This window comes from Rhynchophorus ferrugineus, unplaced genomic scaffold (genome assembly GCF_030347505.1).
Source record: "Rhynchophorus ferrugineus isolate W39M unplaced genomic scaffold, kcgeb_rfMv2 rfM2, whole genome shotgun sequence".
Taxonomy (NCBI): domain Eukaryota; kingdom Metazoa; phylum Arthropoda; class Insecta; order Coleoptera; family Curculionidae; genus Rhynchophorus; species Rhynchophorus ferrugineus.
Window position 1 is genome coordinate 93,113,227 of NW_027472581.1, and position 24,834 is coordinate 93,138,060.

Sequence of the window (24,834 nt, forward strand, 5' to 3'; positions counted from 1 at the left end):
CAAATCCAGAAAGCAATCCAAAAAGTTTCGGGGATAGCAAACCTGCTATCTTCTCTGATCTGCCCTTCTAGCAGACTTTCCATCTCCATCAAATGCTTATTTTAACAAGATGTTAACTCGGTCCGTACTCCCCTACGGATCTAATGTCTACTTCAAGTTTGTTATGCCCAACCAGGTGAGACGGCTTCAAGTTTTCAAAAATAAGCTCTTCAGAAGAATCTTAAACGCTCCATGGTTTGTCAGAAATAATCAAATTTACAGGGAAACTGACACTCCAGAAATCAAGCACTTTATATCTCAATCCTTCCACAAACAACGACTCAGCTCAAATCCTTCAGAAAACGCGCTTGTTCGCGAGTTGGTTGACATGCTGGGAGTTTAACACCGCGTTACCGCTAACATCCCCTTTTCCAGAAACAAGCTCATCGGTCGCTACAGTCATAACTTTTACCTCCCATATGACCCAGTCGTGTGCTAACTCAAGTTCGCGAGTCTATAGTTAGTTTCACTATCTGTTTTTTTTTGCCGGGTCTTTGCCAGGTATTGCAAATTTAATGCAGTAGCAGTAACGACCTACAGAGATCAACTGTGAGGCGGTTTCGGTTTAGTGTACTGGTAAGCCCAGAGGTAGTCCCACATAACCCGGTCTAACTTGTCACTCTAGGGCAAGTCTCCGTGATAAGGTATGCGTCATGCACTCCAACGCCTAGTTTTAGGCCAGAACAAAAAAAACTAAAAAATCGTTCTAAAATTTAAAGCTATTCATTAAAAACACATGAAATTATTGCAGTATATAGTTAAAATGAACAAAAAAATGAACAAACGACTAGACAACTGGAGCAATTTGATTACCAAATTCAAGAACTAAATACTCGCGACCCACATCTTATGCTATTCGATTTTTTTCCTCAACGGCCCGGTTAAAACTTTTTTCTACTGTTAACTTTGTCATGTTGGATATTAGAGTCACATATGTTAACTATGAAGCTATTTATACAATTTATGACTGTACACTTAATGACTCGAGCTCTCATTTGTCTTTCACAACTTCCCGTTCAAAATTATGAATGCAAAAATCACATTACGACCTTGAATAAGTTCTCGTTATTTCTAATAAACGCTTTGTTTAAAAGAAAAACTACAAAATAAGTTATTGAGAGTATTGCTAACTTACTGTTCTTATACATTTTGTATATTTGGTCTCGAACAGAGCCAAATCAACATGGTCAAGATTCGTCACCCACTTTGTATGTAGATGGGTTTTCTTGGGTGAGTCTAACATATTATTGTTCATTTTGTAAGGGGTGTAATTCACAGTACCTACACTAATATTTAGAGCGGCTGCAACCCGCTAAAAAACATTTTCTGACAACCAGACGGCGACCGGTTGTCAGATGTATGAAAAATTCTTGAAAGCAAGAGTGATAAGAGGTGTTAACTCTTACCTATAAATTATTGTGGCTGTATAATTAACTGTAGTTTTTAGATTTACTATAATGTTAAAATAAATTATATTTCATAATATTTTTGTTCAATTATTTTATTTAGATTAGAATTCTTTTGTACGTCAAAGCCAAACTGAACTAAAACTCAGAGTTAATGCGGCAACATTGCAATATTTCGACGTCACAAATATCTTTGATGCATTACTAAAAAACTTTGAATAGATTATAATTATATTTCATGGGAAAAAAGTATTTTAAACATCACAGTTAAAACCTTATTACATACGCTTACTTTCTATAAAGCATCAACTAAATTTCTCCACTATATTTATAGCAACTTGTCTAGAAATTTTATACATACCTTAACGATTTCAAACAAAATAACGAGTAAAAACGCATGTCCTTGATGGTCTGATTGTGCAGTGATGCAAATAATACCGTATCCCATTATAATCAGATTTGTTGGACTTTACGCCAAATTACCAACGTCAAATAGATAAGGAATTTTCGCATTTAAATTAACTGATTAAGGAACACACGTAGTAACTCTCGAATATTCCTTTTAAATTTACCAATTATGCTCCTAAAATGAGTTCTAAAAGTTTTATTAGTTTTATTGTTCATCCCTAATACATCTACCTTGACGTAATTTTCGCACAACAAATTAATTTAACGTAACTTAACACCGTAATGAAAATATTCTATTTGAATTTACTAACTGTAATCTCAATGTATTTTGTGCAATTTTTAATTAGTTTGACATATAAAATAAAACGGACCCATAATAATTTGATTAGTGCGACTTAGACTACCTTGAGAAAAATGAAACATAATAAATTAGGAATAGACAAAGAACATATTTGATATTTCGAGTTTGATGTGGGTATTTCATTTTTAAAATTCATATAATTAATATAAAACGTTATCGAATCTTCAGTGTTTAACGTATTTTTTCAAACAATTTTCAACAATGTAAATATGATAATGTAATAATAAAAAAAGAATTTTCGCATAGTATACTTATTTTATTTTTGGATTTATCTGTTATTACCAGTCTCTTTTATGTGATTTTGTATTTTAATAGTAAACACTATTGTAAAATAAAACTGTTGAATTTTTGCATAAGCTTCAATACATTTATTTTTAAAATCATACGCTCCACCAAATATACTGTAAAATCATTAAATAACCAACTTCTTTGTATTTTTTGACATCCAAGGTAAACATGTATGTATTTAATTACAGCAACCAATAAAATACAAACACCTGTTACACATTAACATATATTTTAGAAGATAAATAGATATTGAAAGCATTTTTATAGTCTGACTGAAAGCAAAACTTAAGGAATAACTTAATAACATGAATAAAAATTAACTTAATTTTGATCTGAAGCCATAAAACTAAATATTCCATAAATAATGTATCCGTTTGACAACCGAATGACTTTGGCAGGCTAGTTCGGTTACAAGATAGCTTATCAGACAGCATTGTGTGTCTTTTTAACTAGAATAAAATGAGAAGGAATATATTGTTTGATTCTAAACGAATTTACAAATTGCGGTACAATATATTGCGACACATATTAATCTACATTACACAGTAATATTAAGTAATATATATATATATATATATATATATATTATTGAATTACTATACATGTTGTTCATAAATAATCCGAATATAAATGCTATACTAGTCATAATATGAAAAGTAGTAGATATAGGGACAATGTCTGGTGAATATAGCAGATCCAGGTTTTAAATTATTTTAATAAATGTATTTCAATGTTTATGCGGTTCATTATTTTTATCTAAATTAGCTGAAGCTGTAACAGCAAATACAATACATATAAATATGGAAATTTTTGTTTGTCATCAGTTAATTTTTACTATAGTTTAATATTATTTAAGATTTAATTTAATTCTTTTAATATTTTATTTCCTTCTTCCTCAGATTATAAAATAGATTGTCGATTAAACAACTACTAATAAAACGTATTAATGGAGTAGATCACTATATATGATGGTTAGTAAATATAACTGAAAAACGAAACAATAAATACATTAAATGTTGTTGGCCGACATTTTACGGGCTAAATATAGATTCCAAGAGTAACGTCTGAAGAAGTATTCCACCAATGTGTCGTTCGTGTTAGTTTTACAGCATAAAAACGTTCATATCAAAAGACAAATAAAGATGTGTGATACGAATGAGATCTAAAATACATACACACTATGTCATTGAGATAATTAAGCGAACAAAACACAAGAATACCTGGGAAAATATAAAATCCCTATGGTGAGCCAGTTTCAGAGTAGGTACACTTATTTAGGACGGTAAGATTACTGGGCACAGCTAGCTTTCCCCAAAAATAACTCCCAGAGAATGACGTTTGATTCAAATTATGAAATTATAGTGGAAACAATCGTCCAATAAAAAAACACATAAAATATTTCGTTAATTAAAGAATAAATCCATATTTCATCAAAATTGGGAAAGTTAAAAATATATGTTGAATCATCATATTGACTCACGCGTAATTTGATCCAATAAAAGTAATTAGGCAACAATTGAACATACGCTCCATTGTTAAATATTTCAATAAACGCTGGAACGACACATTTTAATTTTACGCGGTCTTGGTAAAAATGGCGGATGGAAATTGAATACCTTCGATTGTATTGCGAAACGTTGAAATGTGTGCTAAATAAACTGCTTCTAAAACTTTCATTAACTATATCCGTATAAGGTTCGATTGGTATGACTGAATAATAATTGTGTAATGTCAAAACACATTGATTATAATGTTTTTTCAGTTTTGTTTGGCTAGACTCTCTTGTTAAAAGAGGTTAGGTACAATTTAAGCGGAGATATTTCTCATGCAGAATATTTGATTGTATTCAGTCAAAATTGGTTTAATCGCAGTTCGGATAAAAGCGAATGGCTGATAGTTAGGCAATGAATTATTATTACCGCAATAGCAACATCACGCTACCCTACAAGTATACCATATGCAAAAAATATAGATAAGAATATATATATATATATATATATATATATATATATATATATATATATATATATATAGATAAAAAAATATAGATATGCAAAAAATAGATATTTGCCTAATATCAGAAACCCATTTAACAAAAGAATCCTTTATAAAATTTAAAGGATATACATTTTATCATACCATACATCCAGCTAATACCGCAAGAGGAGGAAGTGTAATAATAATAAAAAAGAACATTTCCCACCATCAAGAACCCGGGCTCAGTACAACAGAAAATCAGGTAACAGCAGTAACTATTAAATCAAGCAGATACAAGGTTACAATAGCAATTTACTGTCCTCCAGATACAATAAAAAAAAGAAAATTATTTGAATGCCCTAAACAACCTGGGAGAAAAATTTATAAATGGAGGTGATTTCAATGCAAAAAATACAAGATGGGAATCCAGAATGACAACAACTAAAGGCAATGAAGTGCATAAAGCAGAACTAAGATGTAGTTACATGTTAACTGGAAAAGCAACTTATTAGCTGACTGATCAAGAGAAAACCCCAGACCTGTTAGATTTCTTCACAGTAAGAAACATAACATTCAACTATATAAAGGTCGAAGAAAATTTTGAGCTAAGTTCAGATCATACGCCAGTGATGCTGAGGTTGAACGAAAATATAATAAGACAAGAAAGAAACCCAACGTTAACAAACAAGAGAACAGACTGGGAAGGATTTGCTGAAGAATTGAACAAACGAATTCAAATAAATGTGTTCCCAAAACCTGGGAAGACACCAAACGAAATAAAAGCCTATAGACCTATACCACTGCTGAGGGTAATATCTAAGGTTTTTGAAAAATTCCTGTTGAAAAGAATAAAACCAGTCATAGAGAAAAAAAACCTAACACCAACACACCAGTTTGGGTTTATTAACAAGCACTCAACAATTGACCAGGTCCACAGAATAACAGATGTTATTGAAAAAAACTACGCAAACTGCTCAGCCATATTTTTAGATGTAGCACAAGGCTTCGATAAAGTTTGGCATGAAGGCCTTGTTCATAAACTACAGAAAATGTTACCAAAACAACACACCGAACTATTTAAATCATACATTACAACCAGAATGTTTAGAGTCAAACAAGAGAAAGCGTACTCTACAATAAAAGAAGGTAAAGCAGGTGCACCGCAAGGAAGTGTACTAGGACCAATGCTTTATCTACTCTACACTTGTGATATATCACAAATGGAAAATATTACGATGGCTACATTTGCTGATAATACTGCGATTATAGCTGTCGGAGACAATAGTGAAGAAGCCTCACGAAAATTACAACAGGCATGTGACAATATAAATAATTGGACACAAGCTTGGAAAATAAGAATTAATGAAAGTAAATCTGTACATGTGCAGTTCACCTATAAACAGATCGTACAAGCACAAATAACATTACATAACATTATCATTCCATATAGCAACAACGCTAAATATATTGGAATGAATCTCGATGCAAAACTTCGCTGGAAAGAACAAATAAAGAAGAAAAGAAAAGAACTGGAATTAAAATATAGGGAAATATACTGGCTAATTGGAAGAAAATGACAATTAACAATACATAATAAATTGCTATTATATAAGCAAATACTAAAACCTATATGGACATACGGAGTTCAATTATGGGGATGTTCTGCAAAGACTAACATAAATCAAATACAAATTTTTCAGAACAAAGTCCTGAGAGGTATTGTGGGTGCACCTAAATACTATAGTATATAGATTACCTACATCGAGACCTTCGGATACCCACAGTCAGTCAAGAAATCAAGAGGGCATGCAGAATGCAAGGGGGCATGAAGAAAGACTCCATTCTCATACGAATATTGAAATATTGCAACGATTGGACACCACCAGAACACAGACTCAAAAGAATCAAACCATCTGATCCTGTGTAGTGAGGTGCATATATTAAAAAATACAGCAGTGACATGTATAAACATTATTTCACCAGAGATTGAGATAGGGCCGATGGGTCCTCCTAGTTATATACCTAGATTTAAGTTATTATAAAGACAAATTGTAGGTTAGACGGAAACGACTAGTAACAATATATTAATTAAATAATAAATAAAAAATAAAAAAATTATCGCAATGCTGTTCTTTATATTTCATTATAAACAAAAGCTACCGAAATTCCTACACAATGTGATAAACTTCATTTTCTTGAGATTCTTAGTAGAATAATATTAATAGAATTGGCCGATGATCTGATATTGAAATTGCCATTCCCATTTAAGTAATGGGAACAAAATGATGGATCAACAAGTTCATCATCAAGCCGATCTGAATAAATAATTATTTTTAAATGCATTAAAAGGTTTCACTTGGGTCTAAAATGTGAATGAGGCATAGGAAATTGTTTGTGAAAAAAAGAAAATGTACTGTTAAGTTAATCTGAGTTTGATGTTAATTAAATGATCAATGAAATACTGTGACGTGTACATAGATGAAAAAATGATATTAACAAGATTCTTTTTTTTTATTTCAAAGGCCACTATATGCTATTACATAATATTGGGGAAAAGTAATTTCGGATTATATTGGAAAACATAGTGTGTTTGGTTTACTCTATTAAAATTTGTTATTCTTTGGAAAATGGAGAATTCAGAAGATCATTTCTGTCATAATGTTCTTTTTTTACTTTGAAAGGAAATGGAAAATGTATGGTGATGAGATTTTAAGTGAATGTCAGTGTCAGAATTACCTATCTCAGATTCATTCCGGAATTTTTGATGTTAAATATGAACCGTATTGAAAAAAAAACGATGAAATTCTTTGAAATACCGACGTATTTTATCTCGCAACATCGTTATGGAACTAAACGACCGACTATATAACATTTTTTAAACATTTATCTTACTGTAAAATTTTTTTGTTGAAATCAAGCAGAATCGCGGAATGTCTGAAATAAATCATTATATGCGGTGAAAAGTGGATCATATATGACAATAGTGCGCGTAAATAATCCTGACTGAAGTTAGGCTTCACAAACGGTTGGAAAGGCAGGAAAGGGGGTGTGAAATGTTCTTCATGAGCTGTGCAAACTTATTGTATAACCACTAATTTTACTGTTCCACTATTAATTCTTGTGAAGGAGGTCATAAAAACTGTAAGAATTAATCGAAAGGTAAGGTGTATTTTTTTCTATCACGACATATTTAAAACTGAAAGAAATTGGCTGAGTACGTACGTCCAGACTTTGCCCCGCTTGACTAGCATTTGTTTCAATTTCTGCAAAACCCTCCTAATGGTGTAAAGCTGGCTATAAAACTTTTTTTTCAAAAGTTGTACAATGAATTAATTATGACTTTTTTCGGAAAATTACCAAACAATTATTAATCAAAATAATACATACACCATTAATTAGTGTCTAATATTTATAAGGATAAATTTCATCAATGAAATCTACTTTATTACAGTCTATATTGGAAGACACTTCCAATGTATAACGGATACAACACTTTTTGACAGAGCTTCACTTCACACACACATTCGGATAACACTTCTTTAACTTAAAAGAGCATTTTATAAAAATAAGCATGTAGTCCTTCCAATAAAACAGGCAATACACGTCATAGATAACGTTGAATATACTGCCAAATGCAGTTTGTAAAAATGTAAAACTCGTTTTAAATTTGGACCTGATATTTCCTTCTCATTTTACTCTAGTTAAAAAGAGATGGAAGGCTGTCTGATACGTCGGAAAATTTAACCGAATTAGTTTATAAAATTCGGTTTGTGTTGGTACTAGTCGACACTGTTGTGAAATGTCTATAAAATTTTTCAAAACATTGTGAAGTGCTGACGTCATGAATGTTGATGACATAAATATAAAATAAAAATAAACATACACTAACGAATCTCCTATACTGTGACGAAATAATTCCAAAAGTTTTTCTGCTTTTTAGGTGACCTTTTTAAAATTGATATCAACGTTTGCCAAGACTTCCGAGATAGAACGAAGATCTCAACAACAGATAAATATTTCTGCAGTCATTTCGCTAAAATGGACGGTATTTTTTTGTATCCCAGACACGTACTCGGTGGATTATCCATAAAATTGGAAGACCTCGTAGATATTGAAAAAATGTTGCGCTTGTCTACTGAATTTCCTTCTACTGTCGTACTTTAAACAATTTTATGATGATCCCTGCTTAGACCCAAAATAACTTTTATTTTGTATCGAAAAGATTGTTTTGAACATGAATTATTACTAAGTTGGTAAGAAAATTAATATAACACTTCAGCTATTATATATAAATACAAAGAATGTGACTTGAAAATGAATAAGAAAAGAACAGCAGTAAATGGGTAGTAAAACAAAAACATATAATACCGTTCACAAGTAGTAAGACATTCTCCAATATATTAATAATCAAATCAAATTATGGTCCTATTTAAGTACCTAAATTCCAGTAGGAATATGAACAATGAAAATTTACATACAAATGAATAATCAAATAACAATAAAATTTAACCAATGATTATATTAAATTATGCATATATTAAAGATATGGCATACGTTTGATATTTAGCAGTGTTTATATGAATTTTTTAAAAGAATAAAACCGATCATAGAGAGAAAAAACTAATACCAACACACCAGTTTGGGTTTATTAACAAGCACTCAACAATTGACCAGGTCCACAGAATAACAGATGTTATTGAAAAAGCCTACGAAAGTAAAAAAGTATGCTCAGCAATATTTTTAGATGTAGCACAAGCTTTCGATAAGGTTTAGCATGAAGGCCTTATTCATAAACTATAGAAAATGCTACCAAAACAACACACCGAACTATTAAAATCATACATTACAACCAGAATGTTTGGAGTCAAACAACAAGAAGCTTACTCTACAGTAAAAGAATCTAAAGCAGGTGTACCACAAGGAAGTGTATTATCCTCGGCATTAAGCCTACCGACTGGCGAGTGACCAACCTAGAAATCATCCCAGAAGACATCCGGTCTTACCCAGCCTGATTACTGGCGTGACTGGGATCATTTTCCTTGTCGCATCTTGCATTTTTGCCTAAGGACAATCACAAACATAAATTTACGACCATGCCCTAGCAGGATTCGAACCCCCAACTATTGCAACAGCAGGAGGACCATCTTGTCGCCGTTACCACTGCGCCAACTAATCCGGCTTAATAGTTTAGGTAAAAGAAATTATACATCTCAATACACACTGTAGACAATATATTAGAACAAATGAAGCCGAAAATAAATAAACAGCTTCAAAATTAGACGAATAAATATCAAAAAGGTTGATTTTTTATTAAAGAAACATTGAAACTTTTAACTTTCTTATTTATATCTCGTGTATCTATCGGCATAAACCAGTATATTTATAATTAACAGAGTCGTAAATGATGTTTTATTACTTTCTGTTAATATATTAGCTATTATTTTACTCAATAAAAATATGTTATGGTATATTTGACGATTTTAATTGATGCCGCATTATGCCCTATTGTTCCTTAGATTTTCATTTTTTTAATATTTTCAAAAACGAAGAAATCTATGTCTTCTAAAACTTATCTTAAATTAATATACTATAATAATTTTAAAATATTCTCTATTAATTTTTATTAATATACTAAAAATATATTGATTGAAATCTCCTTTTACCAACGAGGGTTTATCTGAACTGGACCTACAGTTTAACTGGGCTCTGAACCACGGTCCTCGGCATTAAGCCTACCGACCGGCGAGTGACCAACGTAGAAATCATCCCAGAAGACATCCGGTCTTACCCAATCTGATTACTGACTGGGATAATTTTCCTTGTTGGATTTTGCACTCTTGAATAAGGACAATCAGAAACATGCATTTACGGCCATGTCCCAGGAGAAATCGAACCCGCGATTATCGCTACAGTAGGTGGACCGTCCTGTCGCCTTTACCACTTCGCCAACCAAGCCGGCCCAATTGAAATTTACTTGAGAATCAAGTAGATTAGTGTTGAACTGAGAAAATATTTGCTACTAGACTAAATAAATCAAATCTTCCTTTAATTATTAATTAAATACTTGCAGGTTAATGAAATAATTAAAGATACCTATTTGGAATATCATATCTGACCATATTATTAAATATATCTAAATGCAATAAAAAGAAGTTTTGAACTAATAAGAGATGTACTAGAGACTAACCTAAACCAAGTCAACAGAAATAGTTGTAAAGCAGGAGAATATTCCAAATAACTGGATATTGTTATGGCACCTCTCGAGTTTCAAAAGAATTTGAAGGAAACATTTTTGATATGAAAGTAAATTTCCATTGATTTCAATGTGTTAAGAAAATAGAAGGTAGATTAGATATGATGGGTAAGTAGCAATCTGCTGAAAAGGTAGAATCCAACAATACTAATGGCAGTAAAATGTATTTATAAAACTAAAAGTATTTTTTACGAATCTTGTTATTTAATTGTCATTCATACATAATAATGGACATCATATACAACTGACGGAACTAGATCATTTTCTAGTTTTTTTTAATTTCAAGATTCAATATCATATAATTTTCAATATATTAATTATGACATACGTGATGACACAGCTTTTTAGAACAAATTTAGAAAGTGATTATATTATAAACCCAGCTCCATATATGCAATGGTTGGTTTCATTTCAATACTGACACCATAATTTGATTGATGATAGAAATTTTAATTAAATACTAATAGCTTATTATATCTCAACATTTATTAAAATGTACTATTACAATAATATTACACCAACAACACATAAAAAACTAACTAAAAAAAAGCGTGGAATTTTTAGTTTTTATTACTGAAATCGTTGTTAAGACAATAATAAAAAGTTTCAAGGTATAACATAGAATAGTCAGTAATATGCACGAGTGATCTGGCTTCGTTTTTTCGTCAGAACCGTATGGAACAATATTCCATGTTAATTTTAATGAGTGCGATCAAAATATTGTACAGGGTCAGTGGAAAGCGTTTACTTCCGGGTGTTAACCAAAGATAATCTTGTTAGTAAGTGCAAACCCTTGTCCCAAAAGACACATTCTCAAATTACCGTGTAAAATATCGTCATTTTTCATCTCACCACCACAGTAAACTCGTTTGTTTATATCCAACGGCAATAACAAACTTAATTTATACGATGTACATATTTCTGTATCCGAAACGCACACAAATTTTGAGAGTCATAATACGAAAAACACCGAAACTCGGACACTGTATAAAATTTTTTTGGTAATAACACGGCTTTTTCGACACGATTTCTACACCAACCCGGTAAGTAACACTCGACCAACTCTATTTACACACACTAACTGACACGACGTCTATTCGTTTAGGAACATAGCGCCGACGAACATAGCCGATGTCGTACGATGTAGCACGTGTTCCGAGCGCTCGAAGGAAGGGAGCCTCCATTAGATATTTATACCGTGCGTCTCCAAATTACGTTTGATGAGTCATAAAAGTTACAAAAGAGAGTCGTTGGCTCGGGGTTCTTTGTTGGTGAATTGGGAAACGATGTAGAAAATACGGGAGAAGCCTAAAGAGCTAATAGAAAAAAAGTGTCGATACACCATGTTTTTAAATTATTATAAAGGATACATTTCATTTGTACTTGGATTAAGCAAGACCAGTGCGAGAAAATACATCAATATGTATTCCTCAATTATAAAATTATAATAATTTATAGCTATAGTTTACACTAAAGTATAGTTTACACTATAGTATACACATTATATAAGTTCGTATGGTTTGGTTCGCTTCAATCTCCTGACATCCTACGCGCTGTCCAGCAGTTGTATTGCTTCCACGTTACTATGATTTAGTAATCTTCTTTCGTGTTTCAAGGCGAAATCTTGGATAACTTCGCCAATCCAATTGATTTCCAGGTCAGCGTGCACTTCTTCGTTGGTTACGTAGCGATAGGCATTGATAAACAATCGAAGAACCTTGTTTTGACAGCGCTGTATGACTAGTTGATTTGAATTTTTAGTGCAACCCCATGCGTCCAAATTGACTTTTTAATTGACTTATAATTCAACGTCTTATTTTGATTTTAGATCAAGTTGAGAGTATCTTCCGACTAACCTATACTGGTTGTTTTATTTTGGTTCTAATGTGTTTTGCTTTTTGTCTAACGTGATGCTTCCAATTTAATGTACCGTCAAGATGGATTCCAAGATATTTTGCTGATTCCGCTTGAGGAATCGGGCATCTATTGAGTGATATAATTAAGTTTTTATTATTTCGCCTCAATGCAAAATTAACGTGGACAGATTTGGAGCTATTAAGCTATATTTTTAGCCTCTAGTCCATTTGTTAGATCTTGTTGACGTACTTTTTTTTAAAGCCTTAGACAGACATACATCTTTCACCATGATAAATGCGTCGTCGGCAAATGTTCCAAGTACTGTTTCTTTTGTTGTTGGGATACCAGCAGTATAGAACAGATACAGGAGAGGTCCTAAGACGCTACCTTGTGGAACTCCAGCCGAAATAGTTTTAAATGTTATTAACGACTCTAAATTTTCTTCCGAAAAGATATGACTCCAGCAATTGACTATAGTTACGCGGTAACAATTTGCTCATCTCACAGGTTAGTCTCAAATGCCAAACCCGATCAAAAGCTTGTGAAACATCCAGGAATATTGCAGGGCAGTATTTCTTTTCCTCAAACGCTCTTTCAATAGCCGCAGTTACTCTGTGCACTTGATCGACTGTTGAATGGTGATTTCGAAAACAAAACTGGAAATCTGGTATTGTTACCAAATGTTTAACACGTTTAAATATCAGTTTCTCAAATAGCTTTGATATTGCAGGTAGTAGCGAAATAGGCCTGTAAGATTCGACTTGTTCTGCAGGTTTGTCAGGTTTTTTGAGCATAATTATTTGTGCAACTTTAAAGCATTCCGCATGCTTCAGCCTTAAACAGGCATTAAATAGTTCTTTCAATAATCCAGGTGAAATGTCATCTACACCAGGTGCCTTTTTAGGATTGAGCTTATCAATTTCAGTGGCAACTTCCAATGGAGAAATTAGATTTAGATCTACATCGGGTTTATAAACAGGAGATGTATCCATGGTAGATTCTTTATCATTAAGTTGAAATATGTTAGTTAAGTATTGTTCGAACAATTCAGCTTTTTATCGTTGTGTCGAACCCATTAATTTCGATAATTTCTAATTGGCGGTACTCGAATAATTGGTCTTTTAAATCTTCGAGTTGCTTTCCATGGCGAATAAATGTTTCTGGGCTTAATTCACTTATATATTTTTGAAAAATTCTAATTTTGAAGAATTCTGTATATAATCTTTGATCTTTTGATTCGTCTGATTACTAATTCTATTAAAAGTAGTTTTGTCTGCAGCATTTCTGGTTCTGTGCCATACCCTCTAGCTTTTCGTCTTTCTTTTATCATTTCTCTAATTTCGAGGGGGTAAATTACTTCATATTCTGATTTTTCTCTTACTATTGGTGTAACCTCTTTTGTTAACCGAATTTGTTCAATTATATTTTTGATTTGTTGCTCAAGATCATCTATAATTGTAAGTCTTACTTTTAAACTAATTTATTCCTGCAGTATTAATCTGAATTTGTTCCAGTCAGTCCTTAGGATTGTCGCGCACAGTGTTAAGGAGTGTAGTGGAGTATATTTACTAACATGAATATATTTTATAATAATTGTTTCTTTATTAAAACTAATTCAAATTATTGGAATATAAAATAATATATATAAATAATAATAAAAAATAACCATAAAATAAGTAAAATTTCAAGTACTAATTAAAATTTAATGAAAATCAAGTAGATTAAATCCTTACATGTCATTAGAAATATCAAGATTCAAAAAGAAGAAGAATATGGAATATGGTAAGTATTACGAGATGGAAAGAAAATGTGTGTTCTGACCATACTAGACCGGGTCAACAGAAATAGTAGACCAGGAGGATAATCCGAAGTCAATCATGGTCCAAGAGAATTTGAAGGAAAACAATTTGAAATGAAAGAAAAATTCCATTATTTTTAACGTGAGAGTAATAGTCTAATTAAAAGTAGAATCCAGCAATATTGATGTTTTTTTAAAACATTTACTAACATGAATATATTTTAAGTGAATGTTTCTTTATTAAAAGCGTATAACTTATATATCTTTTTGACAGAGATAACATAAATAGATGACGTCGAATATACTATCAAAGTCAGTGTGAAAAATGTAAAATTCATTCTAAACTCGTAGCGGATTTTTCCTTCTCATTTTACTCTAGTTAAAAAGAAACAGAGGATTGCCTGTTACGTCGTATTATTTAACCGAACTAGTCTATAAAATTCGATTTGTGTTGGTACTGTTGTCAAATGTCTACAAAATTCTTCAAAACATTAGCAATAATAATTAGAAATTACAAACCGGCAAATGTTACAGCGGCAACGTGGTGACGTCATAAATGTTGATGACTATATTAGGCTAAACAAATAATAATATAAAACAAAAATAAACATTTACTAACATGAATATATTTTATAATGATTGTTTCTTTAGTAAAATAATTCAAATTATTGGAATATATATAATTTTTTTTATTATTATTATTATTTAATCGTGACATTGTTACTAGTCGTTTCCGTCTAACCTACAATTTGTCTTTATGATAACTTAAATCTAGATATATAACTAGGAGGACCTATCGGCCCTATCTCAATATAATATAATAATGTTTATACAAGCCCTGCTGTATTTTTTATTATATGCACCTCATTACACAACACTACACAAGATCATGTGTCCTGTTCTGGTGGTATGCAAAAGCTGCAATACTTCACTATTCTCATGAGAATGGAGTCTTTCCTCATGCCTCCTTGCAATTCTCTTGATTTCTTGACTGACTGTGGGTATCTGAAGGTCTCAATGTAGGTAATCAGTCCTATAGTATTTGAGTGCGCCCACAATACCTCTCAGGACTTTGTTCTGACTCTTTGCAGAACATCCCAATAATTGAACTCCGTATGTCCACATAGGCTTCAGTATTTGCTTATATAATAGCAATTTATTATGTATTGATAATTGTGATTGTCTTCCAATTAACCAATATATTTTCCTATATTTCAACTCCAGTTCTTTCTTTTCCTTTTTTACATTTTCCTTCCAGCGAAGTTTTGCATCAAGATTCATTCCGAGATACTTAGCACCGTTGCTATATGGAATGATTGTATAATTTATGATTATTGGTGCTTGTGCGCTCTAATTATACGTAAACTGCACATGCACAGATTTACTTTCGTTAATTTTTATTTTCTAACTTAGTTTAGTTGTAGAGTATATATTAGTAAAATTATGAATATAAATCCTCATCCGCTATTAATCCTATTTTGAGTTGGGTACAATTTCCTGTTACACAGCAATATTAAGATATTGTAGAAAGAAAATAAAGCTACTTTAAGGAAAAGAAGTTTATCATATGTCCATATTTTAAGGTAATCTGTAAATAATAAGCATTATTGAGTAATATTGTGAACCTAGAATTTCTGTAACAGAAAGTGTAGTCTTGGAATCTTCACAAATTTATATTTAGTATGCTACCGAATTGGCCTACAAGAGATGAAATGAGTGATTTTGAAACCAATGACCTTATCTGATTTCATTCATTGTTTTTTAAACTATTTTTGCTTTGTTTTTTTTTAACATCTTTTCTATCACTTCTCCTATACCTTGTTAATAATTGTAAACAATATTCAATAGAATATGTCCCCATTGATACAATGAAATGTTACTAAGCTGAAATTCATTTTCGTTTTGTTGTTTTCTATAGTTATTGTTTTAATTTCTCCATAGGCGTAAATCAGTTCGGTAGTGAGTGCCTGACGAGACATCGGTACACTATTGCACCACTGAAAGCAAGATGTCGTCTAACGGGCGCCAGCCTAAGTGAAGACAACTAGGTCCGCGGGTAAGATCCTGTGTACGGTGTTCTGGGAACGGCGTGGCGTGCTGTACGTCGAATTCCTGCGCGCCTAACGTACCATTAATGCTGCATACTACTCTAACCTTCTGAAAAAACACGTGAAACCTGCTTATCGCTCGAGATGGAGGAGCATTCCAGCACGAGGCGCGATTCTTCTCCAGGATAACGTGCGTCCTCATACCGCGCGTCTCACGCTCGATACAATATCGGAATTAGGGTGGGAGGTACTGGAACACCCGCCCTACAGTCCGGATTTATCACCCTGCGACTACCACATGTTTGAACCACTGAAAGAAGCCCTCGGAGGTCAAAGATTCAATAATCACTGAACATTCGCATTGTGCTCGGCTGTCCGAGTTGCCCAAGGAATTTTTCGATACCGGCATTAAAAAAACTGCCGGAAAGATGGACAAAATGCGTAACTAGTGAGAGGAAATACGTAGAAAAACTGTACATTTTTGTAAATATTTTCAATGGTAAATAAATGTGTCACAGTATTTGTCTCATTCACATTTGAACCACCCTCGTATGTTGTACCGTTCGAGGTAAAATAGAAACTGTAACTTGTTATTAAAGTTTGATGATTGTTTCCAGAATTCCTGGTTCACACATTTCTTAATTTAAGGTAGTTGTTTTGCAAATTCCTCAATTGCCTTCTTTCCTTGTTTGAATTAACAACTAATTTTTCTATTTTAATGCAAATTTTCATAATGAAAACCAATACTATCTTGAACTCGATTCTTTGGAGACTGATAATCGAATAGTGTATATCTCAAACCGCCTCCTTTTTTGAGTACTAGTACTAGTTGTTCATTATTATAACTATTATTAGTAGTACTAATTTACATTCAATTTATTTATAAGAAAAAATAAATATATGAATTCGTCTTTAGTTCAATTTTTGTGTTGCAATTGTGCAACTATATATGTAACATAAAACTCTATCACCCCTTATGTAATCAATTAAAAGTTATTTATAATGTTGTAAAATTTACAATTACATTTCATGCATTTATGCAACATAATATACATAAGTGTTACATACTGATTTCCAATTGAAATAATTTAAAATATTGTATGTCAATTACTTGAAGGAAAATCCCAATAATTAGTCCTTATTGACGGTAAATGTATACCCAGAGATATTGAAAAAAAGCGAAAAATATCGCTAAAACATGAAAACAAGCTTTTAATATGTGAAAGTCTCGAAAATATTTATTAACTTTCTTTCTCTGGGTGCGAAAATGTCACTCGTAAAATAATAGAACGTTCCCATTTATTTAGACACTTTCTTTATTTTATTAGCTTTTTCAATACTTAAGGTTGCCTCACCACCATCGCTGTAAATCCCTATTCCATAAAATTCAATAATAAATAAGGTGACGATATATTGTTTTAAGGGGCACGGATATTTTTATTATAGATTAATAATATAAATACGCAATAAAATTACAAATTTATTAAAAATAAGTACATAATAGTTTTATATCTATAATATAAAATATCTATAGGTATAAAAATAATATTTAATAATCTCTTTTAAATTTAATTTCCGATGTTGTGGGCAGGCAACACAAAATACAGGATTGCTTTTAGCGTGTTGCTGATCTATATTTCGGTTTTATTATGTGTGGTAAGTAGGTATATATGTTTCATTCTTTTCACAAAAATGTACCTTTTTGTTCACGTAACTTTTTGTCAAGGTTAAGTAATTAGCTTTCTCTTCAATTATGGTGAGATACAGCAGAAGTCAACTAAGCTAAAAGGGATTTCATATTTTTTATTGAGGGTGATCGAAGAATTTCTTGAATCGTTTAAAATAGATCATATTCTATTAATGTAAATAATTTGGGATTAGTTATTTTTAGTTTGTCGTTAATATCATCGTAAGCATAATATATCGAAATAATCATCAAAGTTTAAACCGCCATTTAAAAAGGCCCTAAAAACTCACCTATTCTGTGCTATTATATAAAAGAGATAATTTAGATAGTTTCAATAGAGATAGAAATTTGAAGACTATAAAGACTTGAAGGATGACGGTTTCAACACACAAGTAGCACTCGGAAGAAATTAGATCTGGCGAATAGGATGGGTAGATCGAAAGTTGCCACCCAAGGATAGAAATGGTACTACTAAATGCTTTCACTGTGAGTGGGGAAGCATTGTCATTCTACAAAATCATGACCATTTAAATATTGTCATTGTTGACCTAATGTGCAAAGATCTGAATGATCTAGAGATAAGGTAATTTATTTATTATCAACAAACGGGGAAAATCCAGACATATAAGATGGGGCAAAAGTCCCGCTACCATTTTGATTGCGCGCCATTTTGGTTATGTGATGTTTAGCTCAGTTTCGCTTTAACCATTGTGTTGTGTAGACATCAAATTTTATTAGGGATAAATATACGGTACAAAAACGAGTAGAAATAGTGACGATATTTATTGAAAATAATCGTTCCAACATTACCACTCAGCGTAAATTGCATCAATAGTAGCGGGACTTTTGCCCTACGTTGTATTGTACGAGGAGCAGTCTTTAGTGTATAAGATGAAGGAGATATATTGTAATAAAAGATTAAAAATGACATTTATATTATGTAAAGAGGTTATTGTCATACACTAAAATTATAAATAGTTTAGAATGTTAGTTGGTTAGTTAATAGATAACTAATCGGGTTGTCTTACCTTTTCTTTTCCGGTATCGTCTATACCTTCCTGGTGGTTTGGGTTTTTTCTGTTGGGGACTTTTGCCCGTGGAATATTCCACGATTTTCATCATGCAGCACAATAGTACCACAATCATTTTGAGTCTTATAAAGCACTGTCTAAAAGTTCTATGGACATCGTGTGTCCAAAAATTGTTTATGCAATACAAGATATAATAACACTAAAAATAAAAAGCACTTGGAACAGTTTATAACATACAGTTTTTTCGGTGTATTAGGTACTAAAATGGTTTTGAAAGTTCATTCATTTTATTTATTGTTCAATACACTGGTAGATTGTTCATGGATATCTATTTACCAAAAATATTGTCATAATGCAGGTTGTACGAAGTAAGACTAAAGTTTGTGAAAAATACAAAATGAAACCGTTATTAAACCTCATAATGTTTTAGAGATTTTACCAAAAAATTTAATAAAATAATTGTATGATTCTTAACGCTCGATTTTTTCCGTTTTATTTTAACATGTTGTCTTTTTCATATTAATTAAGTCAAAGTTGATATTATCGAAACAGGTCTTTTATATTATCTGATGGTTTTGATTTTCAATTGTTTTTTGAAATAATTATTATCGCACCGAGTTCAAAGTAGCCAGTTGGTGGTAGTTAAAATGATATTGCAACTAGATAAATAGGTTTAGGTAGGGATTAAGCTAAATTGTGTGTATATAGTAGAATATAAAATACGTGTAGTAGATAGGTTAAATAAGGCTTGTTTGTTTTTATTCAGTTATTACAACGATTATTATGTACATATTTTATTTTAAAATGTCTTTTTGTGTTAAAAATTTAAATTCGATTATTTTTTAATGTTTAGTGACTTCCTTATTTAGATTTTGAAGTCAGTTAATTTTTTTTATTAAAAATATTTTCAATAAATAACAAATTGTTTCTCTATCATAAAATTGCCGTGCTTGGATGGGCATATGCTATCTAACTACCAGGATGAAGTAAGAAAAATAATTTCTGAAAATCTTTATGGCTAGGGATGAGGTAAAAAAAATTACCACATAGTTAGCTTCACTGCTGACAGATCCATATGATTTCTGGTTAAATTTCTGGCATTCTGGGCAAATTTCTATTGATTAACTCTTTATATTTTAGAATTTTTGTTAATCAAAACGATGATATTTCTTTGGAATTCTATTTGGTAATTGTTAAAAATATTATTGATTGATTGACTTCACACATTACTGGCCTTACAGCAAATGAATATCTTAATAGCCTCAATGACGAAGTTCTTACTATGACTAGCAAATTGCTACCAAATATCGCCATATTCCAAGATGATAATGTAGCCATATACAGACACAAAAAGGTTCAGTCTTAGTTTAAGCAGCATCAAAATATAATTAAGTATCTTCCTTGGCTGGCACAATCGCTAGACCTCGACATAATTGAACTATTATGTTGAGTTTTAACATCATTAAAGAAAATTGGTGGTTATTCGGTGCAAAAATGGCACAGTGAGGAATTGCAGCTGTTTTAAAAGCAAATATCTTATTAATAAATAAATATTCTGGATATGTCAGCTGTTCATATTATTTTGTTCATCCCCTGTAGTGTGACTTACACGCGCCTTTGTAAATTGATTTAGAATTGGGTGCAGTAAAATGACTATTCTTTATTTAAAGCTTTGTTCAGAAGCGAAATAAAATGGATTGTTTTATTTGTACGTGATAATGGATGAATCATGGAACCATCACTACAAACCTAAATGAAACATATCGTCAGTAGAGTGGTAAAAGCCGTGCAAAGCGACCAAAAGACAAATCGATCTTAATAAAATGCATCGCAAAATGAAGGGAGCTTTGCAATGAATATATTATTTTTGAAAGATGATTGATTTTGAATGTTGCGTAAATTCGAATTTCTAACAAATTCTTTTTCATAGCTAGATTGGATAGTTACTGAGCGTTATTTTATTAAAAATAATTATTTTTATAATATTTTTACAAGATGATCCGACACTGAGCAGTTTTAATATAATAAACAAACATGGCTTATTATTGTGTTAGAACTGAACGTTAAAAATAGCATGATAATAAAACGGTTTAAGGCTTAATAAAAATATTTTCTTTTGCATCCAGGCATGCGGTTGACCAATTGTTTTCGCATGACCGTTTGAAATTATTTTTGAAACATATTTCACATGGTAAACAAGTATGAATTGTTTTAAAGTCGGTTGTTAAAGGCTATATCCCATTACGCTAAATTAATTTAATATTTTGTTGCTTTAATAAAAATATCTTGGCCGAATGCAATGGGTATATTTGGTTGCATATGATCGAAAAACATCTATATAATTGCGTTGATAAAAACATAGACGTTGTTGGATTACTGTATAATTAGTCATCTAACCACCGCAGACGCTTTATTCTCTGTTGGCACCTAAAATGCAGTTGTTTTTTAAAGCATTTTCAAGGGTAAAATATAGCTACACGGTGCAAGGTTAATCAAAATAGAATGCAGGACGAAAACAGGAATAGGGTGAGTCATTTTGGCTCTCTCCGCCAAATGTAAAATTGCCGTTCGTTTTTTAGTTCATATATGAGATGATGTTGACTTACTCCAAAAATATAACGAATATCTATCTTGGCAGAACGCAGAAATAAGTAGTTATAAAATTGGCAGCAGATCTTGCGGTGTTTTATCATTTAACATAACTTAAGCAATTGTTATTCACCTGATATTTTCGGAGAATAAGTTATTTTCTTTTAAACAAATTATAAAACTGTCTGAGATGTATATCATACGTGAATCTTAACACATAGCGCGGTGTTATATTTTTGGAGAATTTTAAATGGAATAAATTGTTCTTTAAATGAATCTTTGGTCTTGCGACATCGTTCCATTCTAGTTGCGTTAGTTTTTAAGTGTTTAGAGTTTATGCAAGTGTTTTCTATCAACCTAAAACTTATACTATTTTTAATGCAGTTCTAAAACGAACATACCCTATGACCTATTAACAAAATGCAAGTTTAATTATCTATTTTGTAATTTATTACACAAGCATTTTGTTAAATGGTTGCAAATAAATTGTGGGACCGACCAGCAAAATGCTTTTCTACTAACAATATTATTTTTAATATCAAAATTTCTAAAATTTTGTATTATATTTTTAAAAAATCATAATTTTAAGGTTATGTTTATATTTTTCTTCAATTGGTTTGTAATAAACAAGATAGGATCTATAAGCTATGAATTTTTAGAAAACTTTTCTTTCAAACCAAATACTTGACATTTGCGTAAAATAGTGAAACATTTTCCTATAGTTTATTCAAAGTTTTTGTAAATACTTCATACTTCGTCATGTTTAATGTATTGCCTGCGGTAATTTGCAAATTCATTTTAGAATTAGACCATATTTTGTAAAATTCTTGAAAGCAATAGCAATAAGATGTTGTGTATCTCTAACCTATAAACTATTGTGGCTGTATAATAAACTATATTTGATAACATTTTTGTTTCATTAATTTATTTAGATTAGAATTTTATTGTCATTGTATGTCAAAGCCAAACCGAACTGAAACTCGGAGTTGATGCGGCAATATTACGACGTTTTGACGTCACAAATTTAGATCACGTATGTACAAAATAACTTTGAATAGACTATATATTCCTTACGTCATATTAGACTAGCTTAACATTTTAGGTGCGCTTGATCAGTTTTGTTGACCAATGACACTTCAGTTCCACGATGTGTTTGACTTTTTCTTACATAGCATTGGGAATTCATGCTTATGCTATATATCCCCACATTCATAGCAAAATCATCCTCAACACCTCATTTTGGAATACTTGCAGTTTTTCTTAAATCTTAGTTTGAGAACGCATTATTGTCAGATAGACAATAATTTTAATTGAGACTGGTAAACTACCAGATAAGTAAACACTTATGAACAGAAGACTGTACATTGATCTAAGTTCGAGGTATGTAACTTTCTCTAGCCACGGAATGGTAACCTCTTCAACCAGTTAGTTGGTTTTAGTGAGAGAACGGTATACGGTGGTGAAATATCGCTTGGATTTTTTTTGATTAATTCGAACCTTCGAAAATTTGAGTCCTTTTTTATATTTAGCTGTTGGAGTTTGTGATTTACGTCTTTGGACCACCGATGGCGTTGAAAGAAGGCATCTGAATTAAAAGCGGATTATACTGATTCAACTTTAGATGGGACCAGGGAAAATGGGGAACCCTGTGGAACTTCAGACATGAAAAATGTCCTAGTTGTTAAATCATCATCAAGCTTAACTTGGAATCATCACAACTTGATTATCACTAGATATACCAAACTGTTGAAACATGTATATTTGGTAGTCCATGAAGTTACTGTCATAAAAGTTCGGTTTGAGAGTGAGAGGATAGAGAATTAATTAATTATTTAATTAATATCTCATCGATTTTTGATAATAAGCTATGTTGCGACGCCAGTTGTTTGTTCAAATTTAGTTCTCTTTTCGGTTAATTATGTCGCTTTTTCCTTTTAGGTACATTATGAGCAATGTTATATATCGTATTATTGACATAAAGCGATTAAAAGTTTATAGAACATCTAATGGAGATTGGCTATTTAACGAAAGACACTAAGAGAAATAGAAAACACATAGCTGGCGAAAAGCATGTGCTTCAGATAATGGGGGTGCAGGTGCCAGACGAAGCTTTTAACAATTTAGACCTGATGGAAGACTCCGTATTGTCACTACAGTCATAAAACTTCTAGAGGACACCCTGTCGTTGAATATCCGATTATTCTAAGAATTTCATGGTACGAAAGACATTCCTTCCTTGAAAATCTGAACGAACTGTAGGAAGGGGTTTCCTGAACCAGCCTTCTCAGCCACCACCGAAGTGCACTCACTGAATCAGAGTATTCGTTCCAATTATATCTGCAACGTGAGGTAAAAGCCCCGCCACCATTTTGATTGCCCATAACTATGCTCAATGAAATGATAACAAGTTTGGTTTTCATTAACTTTATTTTCTTCTTCAATTTCATCAGACAGTGTACTCAGCTCGTTGATCAGGGTCTCTCGGTAGCAATTTTTGGACTAATTGAATCTTATACGCAAACATTTCCTAATCATTTTTCAAAATTCGCCTTAGACTGAGTGCAGAAATGTGTAACTGGGAATGACGTCTCCGAATTGATGTTTCTGGAGACTCTGCAACACTATCGCGCACCAGAGCCACATTTACAGCGTTACAAGACGTCCGTTGTCTTCCAGAACGAGGCCTGTCTGCTGTCGTACCGTACTGTTGAAAATTCGAATGTAAACGATAAATTGTGGTTTTGTGAGACATTGAATGATTAAGATATTTTTGATGCAATTTTCGCTGAGTGGCTATAATGGAACGATTATTTTTAACAAATATTGTCACTATTTCTGCTCGTTCTGGTGGCGTATATTTATTCATAATAAAAGTTGGACGTCTACACAACATAATGGTTAAAGCGAAACTGAGCTAAAAGTCACAAAACAAAGACGGCACGCAATCAAAATAGTAGCGGGACTTTTGGCCCACCTGTTAGATCGACAAGAAGTACTTGCATTTAGGCGGTTTATTATGATCATTAAGAAGTCATCAAGCAGGATCGCCGTTAACAACGTAATAATTCAACTTAGATAAAACGGTAGATTCT

The 24,834-nt window shown here is 31.9% G+C and overlaps 1 protein-coding gene across 16 annotated transcripts in view; it reads right to left on the reverse strand.

Moving 5' to 3' along the window:
* The window catches only part of LOC143191665 (uncharacterized), a 183,579-nt gene that overhangs the window by 127,304 nt on the left and 31,441 nt on the right, over positions 1 to 24,834 (reverse strand). For 8 of the 16 annotated variants that reach the window (XM_076396986.1, XM_076396996.1, XM_076396998.1 and 5 more), the window contains exon 2: positions 19,151 to 19,481. The exons of 1 other annotated variant lie outside the window; for it this stretch is intronic. In XM_076396986.1, the coding sequence (XP_076253101.1) occupies positions 19,151 to 19,268 (118 nt within the window). In that variant the 5' untranslated portion in view covers positions 19,269 to 19,481. Of the gene's footprint in view, positions 1 to 11,554; positions 11,859 to 19,150; positions 19,528 to 24,834 lie in introns of those variants that run through there. 7 more of the 16 variants (XM_076396985.1, XM_076396994.1, XM_076396991.1 and 4 more) reach the window with 4 other exon arrangements.